This window comes from Phaseolus vulgaris, chromosome 1, assembly GCF_051622355.1.
Source record: "Phaseolus vulgaris cultivar YP4 chromosome 1, ASM5162235v1, whole genome shotgun sequence".
NCBI classification, from domain to species: domain Eukaryota; kingdom Viridiplantae; phylum Streptophyta; class Magnoliopsida; order Fabales; family Fabaceae; genus Phaseolus; species Phaseolus vulgaris.
This window is the reverse complement of record NC_143498.1, coordinates 20375080-20384773: the sequence shown is the minus strand read 5'-3', so window position 1 is coordinate 20384773 and position 9694 is coordinate 20375080. Positions and strand designations below refer to the sequence as shown.

General features: G+C 36.0%; 1 protein-coding gene across 1 annotated transcript; it reads right to left on the bottom strand.

Annotated features, from left to right (window-relative positions):
- Positions 1–6451: 6451 nt before the first annotated feature.
- LOC137815600 (uncharacterized) lies at positions 6452–9046 on the bottom strand. The gene is made up of 5 exons (XM_068618714.1): positions 8684–9046; positions 8237–8576; positions 7883–7963; positions 7272–7480; positions 6452–6934 (listed from the first exon to the last, which is right to left on the bottom strand). Exons 1-5 carry the CDS (start codon positions 9044–9046, stop codon positions 6452–6454), a joined length of 1476 nt encoding a protein of 491 aa, XP_068474815.1.
- Positions 9047–9694: the final 648 nt, after the last annotated feature.

Here is a 9694-nt window from a genome sequence, read left to right as displayed (position 1 = left end):
AACAATCTTTTGAATACAAGTTTTTGAGTTTTTTAAAGAGTTGAGATTGCTTAGAGTTTGTGATTGATCAAAGAGTGTGAGATAGGATTTCTGCTTGTATTGATTTCAGATTTGCTTATGTAACAAGTGTAATCCTTGTATTCTGTTGAACAAGTTTGTTTGTTTGTTTTTCTAAGAAGTGATGTGTGTTCTTGAGGGGATCAAGATCAACATTCTTAGTGTTGGTGTGTTGGCCAAGAGAAGTGTGTGTCTTGAGGGGATCAAGGTCACTTTCTTGGTTGTGTTGTAAGTGATCTAGGTTTGATTGCTTAGTGAAATTCTTCAGTGGTTTCTGAGAAGACTGGATGTAGCTCTGGGTTTAGAGTGAACCAGTATAAACAACTGTGTGCATTCTCTCTATCCTTAACTCTTTAAAATTCAGTTTTGATATTTGTTTACTGGTATAAACAACCGATTGTTTCTGCGAAACAACCGATTGTTTTACTAGTGCTATACTTTTAGCTTTGTGTTTTGAAAAACTGATTTCTCAATCAAGGTTTTTACGAAGTAATTTCATTCAAGGCTTAAAAGATTGTGAAAACTCTCTTTAAACAATTCACCCCCCCTCTAGTTTAAAGCCATATATTCTAACAATTGGTATCAGAGCTTGGTTCTTGAAAGTTATTCAAGTTGATCCAAAAATCTTTTTCTATGGTTGGAAAACATTCTTTTGAGGAAGGTGCTTCAATCTACAAACCACCTTTATTTTGTGGATTGAATTACAAGTATTGGGAAGCCAGAATGAAAATCTTTGTGGAATCTATTGCTCAAGGAATTTGGGATTCAATTGAGAATGGTCCTTACATTCCAAAGTTTAAAAAGAATGGTTCTTTCATTGCAAAACCTTGGTCTCAATGGACCAATGATGAATGTAAAATGGCCAAGCTTGATTGTTCTGCTCAAAACATAATAGCTTCTGCACTTGATACTAATGAGTTTTTCAGGGTGTCAAAATGCAAAACTGCTAAAGAGATGTGGGACACACTCAAGGTTGCTCATGGAAACAATGAACCAAAGGAGGCAAGGTAAAAAAGCCAAGCAAGAAGGAAAAGAAGGCAAAACAAGAAAAGCCTCAATCTCTGCTTCATGGCCAGAAAGGAAGATGACTTAACTAGTGTAAGTTCATCTAACTCATCAAATTCTGAAAATTATGGTCAATTGCTTCAAGCCTTTCAAGAAACGCATGAAGAAGCCAACCAATTGGCCCTCTTGAACAATTGGTTAAAGGAAAAGAACAGCTGGCTTGAAAACAGAGTAAAGACACTGGAAGAGGAATTAGAAAATTCAAAAATAGATTTTGAAAATCTTAAAATCATCTACGAAAACTCCTCTTGCAAGTGTGATGCTCTAGTTTGTGAAAATTGCGAAAATCTTGAAAAGAAGGTCCACTATCTTGTTAAAACTGTGGATAAACTTTCTAGAGGCCAATCCAACTTTGAGAATGTCTTAGCATCTCAAAACTGTGTTTTTGGAAAAGCTGGATTGGGTTTTAACCCTCAAAACAAACAAGATAGATTTTTAAAATCATTTTCGAAAATGCCAGAAAAACAATCGATTGGACCATCGAAACAACCGATTGTTACATGCTTCTATTGCATGAAAAGAGGCCATTCTGTAAGGTTCTGTAAAATCAGAAAATATGTTGTTCCTAGGAGCTTTATGAAGTGGATTCCTAAGTGTAGTAAAGGTTCTATTGATGAGTGTAAACCAAATGGACCCACATTCATAAGGGGACCAAATCTTTTTAATTGAAATTTTTTTTTAGGGAATCTTGGAGGAGAGCAAGCAACAATGGTACTTGGATAGTGGGTGCTCCAAGCACATGACAGGGGACAAATCAAAGTTCCTGAGCATCTCCTTTAAGCAAGAAGGTCATGTCACCTGTGGGGACAACAACAAAGGAAGGATTCTTGGGAGAGGATCCATAGGAGACAAAGACATCTTGGTCAACCATGATGTGCTCTATGTAGAAGGCCTAAAGCATAATCTTCTGAGCATTAGCCAACTATGTTACAAGGGATATCAAGTAATGCTCAAATCAAACACATGTGAAATCTGTCTACCCAACACCAAAGAGGTAATGTTGGTAGGTAAGAGAGTCAATAATGTGTATCTTCTAGATATCTCTTCACCATGTTCTATTGGTTGTCTTCTATCCAAGCAAGATGAATCTTGGCTTTGACATATAAGAATTGCTCATATTCACATGAATCACTTAAACAAGTTAATTTCAAGGGATCTTGTGATTGGGCTACCAAAACTCAAGTTTGAGAGGGATCACATTTGTGAAGCATGCCAAAAAGGGAAACAAGTGAAAAGTTCTTTCAAAATTAAAAACGTTGTTTCTTCTTTAAAACCCCTTGAGCTACTTCACATGGATCTCTTTGGACCCTCAAGAACTATGAGTCTTGGTGGAAATTATTATACTCTTGTTATTGTTGATGACTTTTCTAGGTACACTTGGACTCTTTTCTTGGAATCCAAGAGTGATGCCTTTTCTGCTTTCAAGAAGCTAGCAAGAAGGTTTCAAAATACAAAGAACAACAATATAGGCTCTATTAGAAGTGATCATGGAGGAGAATTCCAAAATGAGAAGTTCAGCAAGTTTTGTGAGAATATGGGGATCCTGCACAATTTCTCTGCACCAAGGACTCCACAGCAGAATGGTGTGGTAGAGAGAAAGAACAGGTCTCTTGAAGAGCTAACAAGGACAATGCTTAGTGAATCATCTCTTCCTAAGTACTTTTGGACGGATGCAGTGAGCACTTCATGTTATGTGATGAATAGAGTGCTTATTAGGCCCATCTTGAAGAAAACTCCATATGAACTCTTCAATGGAAGGAAGCCTAACATCAACCATCTCAGAGTGTTTGGCTGCAGTTGCTTCGTTCTCAACAATGGAAAAGAAAACTTGGGAAAGTTTGATGAGAAAGCTGATCTTGGCATCTTTATAGGGTATTCCCTCACAAGTCATGCATATAGAATCTACAACAAGAGATTGATGACTGTAGAAGAATCAGTTCACGTTGTCTTTGATGAGGTAGATCACAGAAACATCCAAATCCCGAAGACTCGTGCTGAAGAAGATGAACAGAGCATCAGTTTGAAGAAGCTGGAAATCTGTGCAGAAAACAACCGATTGATTCGCAGAAACAACCGATTGAAATTCTGCAACAGAGTGAGCTGCCCAAAGAGTGGAGGATTCCTAGAGATCTGTTAGTGGAAAATATCATAGGGCAGATAAAGGAAGGTGTCTCCACACGTAGCTCCATCTCTAACTTTTGAAGGCACACAACTTTTGTCTCTCAAATTGAACCAAAGTCAATTGAGGAAGCTCTCAAGGATGAGAAGTGGGTTGAAGCTATGCATGAAGAGCTGAATCAGTTTGCAAGGAATGAGGTATGGTTTCTTGTCCCTAGAACTGATGAAATGAATATTATTGGTTCGAAATGGGTTTTCAGGAACAAGTTAGATGAAGATGGTGTAATTACAAGGAATAAAGCAAGGCTAGTTGCCAAGGGCTACAATCAAGAGGAGGGCATAGATTATGGTGAAGCCTTTGCTCCTGTTGCTAGATTGGAGGTTGTGAGGCTGCTGTTGGCATTTGCTTGTATGAGTGGTTTCAAACTCTTCCAAATGGATGTCAAGAGTGCCTTCTTGAATGGCTACATCAATGAGGAAGTTTATGTAGATCAACCACCGGGTTTTGAAGATCATAAGCATCTCAACCATGTCTTCAAGTTGAAGAAAGCTTTGTATGGACCGAAGCAAGCTCCAAGACAGTGGTATGAGAGGCTTAGCAACTTTCTGCTATCTCATGGTTATGAAAGGGGAATGGTAGACAAGACTCTCTTCATCAAAAAGTCAAATGCAGAAATAATTCTTGTGCAAATCTATGTTGATGACATCATCTTTGGTGCTACACAAGATAGTTTGTGTGAAGAATTTGTGGCTGCAATGAAAGGTGAGTTTGAAATTTCTATGATGGGAGAACTGTCTTTCTTTCTTGGATTGTAGGTTAAGCAAACAAAGGATGGGATCTTTCTATGTCAATCAAAATATTGCAAGGAGATTCTCAAGAAATTTGAAATGGAGAGTTGCAAAGAAGCAAGCACTCCAATGCCATCAAGCTATTATATGGATGTTGATGCTGCTGGAAAGAATGTAGATCAAACAAAATATAGATGATTGATTGGCTCTTTGCTTTATCTAACAGCTAGTAGGCCGGACATCATGTTTGCGGTGTGTCTATGTGCAAGATATCAAACAAATCCTAAAGAGTCACACTTCAAAGTTGCAAAAAGAATTATGAAATATCTCAAAGGAACATCATCTGTTGGGTTATGGTATCCTTCTCACTCTCCAATTCATTTAATTGGTAATTCAGATTCTGACTTTGCAGGTTGCAAGCTAGATAGAAAGAGCACAAGTGGCACTTGCCACCTTCTTGGCTTAAGCCTAATCTTATGGCATAGCAAGAAGCAAGCATGTGTTGCTCTCTCTACTGTTGAGGCTGAGTATATTGCTGCTGGAAGCTGTTGTGCACAAATTCTGTGGCTCAAACAACAACTTGCAGACTTTGGATTACAAATCAGCAAGGTTCCTTTGATGTGTGATAACACAAGTGCCATCAATCTTAACAAAAATCAGATTCAACACTCAAGGACCAAACATATTGAGATAAGGCATCATTTCATCAGGGATCATGTAAACAATGGGAACTGTGAAGTGAAGTTTGTGGAGACCAAACTGCAGTTAGCTGACATCTTCACGAAACCTTTACCAAAAGAGAGGTTTTTCTTCCTAAGAAATGAGTTAGGTATCCTTGATCTTAATGAGCTCTCCTAAATCTGTTTTGATACATGCTAAAGTCTATTTGTGAAGACAAATAGGGGGAGAATTAATTGGTTCTTGTATATCTTTATCTGAAACTGTGTAATCTGTTAAAATCTCTAATATAAAACTGTTTTCTGCTGCTGCTGATAGAAACAACCGATTGTTTCGAGTAAACAGCCGATTGTTTATCAGGTTTTATCCTTTAATTGTGTGAAAATCTTACCTGCTGCTGTAAGAAGTATTAGACTGTATATATGCTAGTTTTGCAGGTACTGCTTCAGATTCAATAAGATCAAACACAAGCACTAGGGATTTGTCTTCATCAAATAGGGGGAGATTGTTGAACCAAGTGGTGTTCAAGCTTTGAAGAATCCAAACCCTTTGAAGGATGTTGAAGGCTTGGCTGTGCTTGCTGTTGCTAAGCTGTCTTAGTTAGGATCTGGGGTAGTTTGAGTTTTGTAATCCACTCTAGATTGAATCCAAAGCATAGGCATTCTCAATCTTTTAAAAGAAAAAGTGTTTTTCAAACTAAGTGAAAAACAAACGATTGTTTTGTCGAAACAACCGATTGTTTTATACTTAGATGTTTTGAGAAAAGATTGAAAACTGTTTTTCAAGTGGTTGAGCTGTTAAAACCAAAACAACCGATTGATTCGATGAAACAACCGATTGTTTGTTTTGGTACCGTAACAGAAAAACTGTTTTAGCTTTGACTGAGCTTTAAATGCTTTAACTATTTACGCTCCAGTCTTTAAATGCTTTGACCAATCATTAAATGCAATGAATAAGTTTGTTAAGATTTGATAACAAACAATATCTTTGAATAAATTCAAAAAAACAGATTTAAGTAACAATCTTTTGAATACAAGTTTTTGAGTTTTTCAAAGAGTTGAGATTGTTTATAGAGTGTGAGATAGGATTTCTGCTTGTATTGATTTCAGATTTGCTTATGTAACAAGTGTAATCCTTGTATTCTGTTGAACAAGTTTGTTTGTGTGTTTTTCTGAGAAGTTTTGTGTGTTCTTGAGGGGATCAAGATCAGCATTCTTAGTGTTGGTGTGTTGGCCCAGAGAAGTGTGTGTCTTGAGGGGATCAAGGTCACTTTCTTGGTTGTGTTGTAAGTGATCTAGGTTTGATTGCTTAGTGGAATTCCTCAGTGGTTTCTGAGAAGACTGAATGTAGCTCTGGGTTTAGAGTGAACCAGTATAAACATCTGTGTGCATTCTCTCTATCCTTAACTTTTTAAAATTCAGTTTTGATAAACAACCGATTGTTTCTGCGAAACAACCGATTGTTTTACTAGTGATGTGCTTTTAGCTTTGTGTTTTGAAAAACTGATTTCTCAATCAAGGTTTTTACGAAGTAATTTCATTCAAGGCTTAAAAGATTGCGAAAACTCTCTTTAAACAATTCACCCCCTCTACTTTAAAGCCATATATTCTAAGACCATTGTGATCGACCTACATAGAATAAAAACATGTTTAAGATATATATTTAAATTAAATAAAACAATTTTTAAATAAAAAAGCTAATAAAAAATACTTGATTTCTATTGTGAAAGTGTTAAAATGTTCTCCTATATTTCTTCATTGTGATCGTGGCGTGTAGCAAGTACTTCATTTACATCATTTTCGTCATTCAAAGGAGGTAATTGTCTTGAGAATGAAGATTTGTCTACAGATTGGATCCTTGAGTCATCATATGGATGAACATCATGTTCAGTTCTCCCCTGTATGACAATTGACAACCTTTCATTAGAAGGATCTTTCACATAAAAAACTTGTTTTGCTTGGTAAGCCATAATGAAAGGATCTTCCTTCCATGCTATCTTTGTAAGATCAACCAAAGGAAAACCCAATTCATCTACATGCACTCCTGTGTTACAATCAACCCATTTACACTTAAATACAAGCACTCTAAATTTGACATTGTCCACCTTCCAGATTTCTTCAATTACTCCAAAGTAACTTAGAGTAGTCACAATAGGATTATTGTCTTTTGAACTAGCAAAGTGCATAGACTCTGCCTGAGCACCTATTCTGCATAGTACTTTTTTCATCTTCAGTATTTGTATAAAAAGACATCATATTAATATCATACCCAATCCGTATTATGACATCAAAATTAGGTCATCGTGCTAACAATTTAAATTCCTCAATATCATAATCTTCTTGACCAATTTTATCGTTAAACCATTTCAAGAAGGTCTTGTTATGCTCAGTCAACAACCATTTCTCATTTTCACGTGTTCATTGACTTTAACAACATTTTGTGTTCATCTAAATAAGGAAGAACATCATTGGTGTTGTTAAAATATACAAATGTGTTTCGAGAACTTCATGTTGGTATTTTTGAACCACCCTCACACCTTGTGTGCCTTTACCTTCACACATTACTTCATGCTTCGACTTTGGAACTCCTATGGCTTCTACTTCTGACATATACATTGTACAAAAATCAATTGCTTCCTCAACAATGTATCTCACAACAATAGATGCTTCTGGACGGTACGAATTCTTCACATACCCTTTGAATATCTTCATGCATCGCTCAATTGGGTACATCCAACGTAAAAAAGAAGGACCACATATTCTAATTTCCCCCACTAAATGAACAATTAGACGAACCATGATGTTAAAAAATGAAGGAGGAAAATACATCTCTAGCTGACACAAGATAATGATAGCTTCATTTCTAATTCATCCAAGCTATTAGGATCAATAACTTTTCTACAAAAAACATTGAAGAATATTCATAAGCGAGTGATCACTTGTCTAACGTTTTTTGGTAAAATTCCACGAATAAAAATTGGGAGAAGGTCTTGCATGAGAACATGACAATCATGAGATTTTAAGCCCACAAGTTTCAAAATGTTGCATTGACACAAGACTTTTAATATTTTAAGAGTATCCTTATGGTACTTTAACTCCCCGCAGACACTCGCAAAAACATAACTTTTCAGATTTTGACAAAGTATGACATGTTGGAGGCAAATATATTCATTTACCATGAGGTTGTGGCTGCAACTCCAAGCGAACACCCATCTCAACTAGATCTTTACGAGCATTTATACCATTTTTGATCTTTCCTTTAATATTCAACAATGTGTCAATTATACTATCACATACATTTTTTTCCACATGCATTACATTTATGCAATGTCTAAGATCTAACTTTGACCAATATGGAAGTTAAAAGAATATGAATTTCTTCTTCCATATGTTTTTCACAATGCTTTTCTTCTGTGTTTTTTCAAAAGTCACATTCACATTACAGACTTGGTTGTACACTTCCTCGCCAGTTAAGGGTGGATGAGCAATTTTGTCTTCCCGAGTTCCATTAAAAACTTTCTTTAACCTACGATAAGGGTGATTATGTTTCAGAAACCTTCGATGCCCAATGTAAGAAGTTTTCCTCCTATGTTTGAGTTGATGGGGACTTATGTTCTCTTCACATATCGGGCAAGCACTATGTCCTTTAACACTGTAACCGATCAAATTCCCATATGCTTGAAAATCGTTAATGGTGCAAAATAACAATGCCCGCAAATTGAAATCGACCTTCTCATATGCATCAAATACTTCAAGTCCTTGATCCCATACAAACTTCAAGTCTCCGATCAATGGATTTAAGTAAACATCTATGTCATTTCCAGGTTGTCTTGGTACGGATATCATCATAGACAACATCATATGTTTTCTCTTCATACACAACCAATACGGAAAATTATAAAAAATGACTAAAATAGGCCACGAACTATGCTTGCTACTTAAATTACTACAAGGATTCATACCATCTATTGCAAGACCAAGTCTAAGATTTCTTGGATCAATCCCAAACTCAGGAAATAAATAATCAATTTTCTTCCATTGCGGTGAATTGGAAGCATGTCATAACAATCCATTAGATTTTTTTTTCCATTTGCATGCCACCTGAGGTTTTTTGCATCATTAACATTGACAAACAAACGATAAAATCGCAAAATGATTGGAATATACCATAATGTTTTTGCAGGAGGACCCTTTTTCACATAATCTTCCTCACTCTCAGCATCCTTTACTTTGTATCGTGATACCCCGCATCTTGGACACTTGTGCAATGATTCTATCTCTTTTCTATACAATATGCAAGCATTGGGACATGCATGTATTTTCTCGTACTCCATACCCATTGGACACAATATCTTCTTCGCCTCATAATGAAGGGTGGACAATGTATTATCTTTTGGAAACATTTCATTCAACAACTCAAGCAACTTAGTGAAACTTTTATTGGTCCACCCATTACTTGCTTTAACATTATTAATTTTAATACTGTTTACAATCGTGTGAAACTTGAACAACCGGGATAAAGAGGTGTTTCAGAATCATCTTTCAATGAATCACACATGTGTGTTTGCTGGAAACTATCTTGTCCAATATCACAATCATGTCCTCCATGCGATCTTTAGAATGTATATTATAATAATATTGATTGTTAGATAGAAGTGTTACGTCTACAAACTCCCCATGCCATATCCACTTTATATAATTCTTCAAGAAACCATCATAAGGAACATGTTCTCTTATCTACCTAATTTCTAACTGTTTCCCATTCAAACGATTAACACATGGACAAAAGTATCTTCCATTTACAACTTCTACATTCTGTTGAGCAAATTGTATTAATTCATCGACGCCATTTTCATACACATCACTGATACAACTCTCATCTATCCAACTTCGATCCTTGACTATGTAATAGAAAAACTAATCTATCAATATCAACTAATTTTTAGTTGATGTAAACACAATACAAAATTGTCACTCCCAAATCCAAT

What these genes read in the sequence shown, in the direction of transcription:
- LOC137815600 (XM_068618714.1), bottom strand. Translation starts at nt 9,046, where the DNA reads ATGGGTATGGAGTACGAGAAAATACATGCATGTCCCAATGCTTGCATA. An exon ending in GAAACATAATCACCCTTATC is followed by an intron (nt 7,964 to 8,236) that starts GTAGGTTAAAGA and finishes TGAATATTAAAG; the next exon opens with GAAAGATCAAAAATGGTATA. An exon ending in TTCCAAAGTCGAAGCATGAA is followed by an intron (nt 6,935 to 7,271) that starts GTAATGTGTGAA and finishes CAAATACTGAAG; the next exon opens with ATGAAAAAAGTACTATGCAG.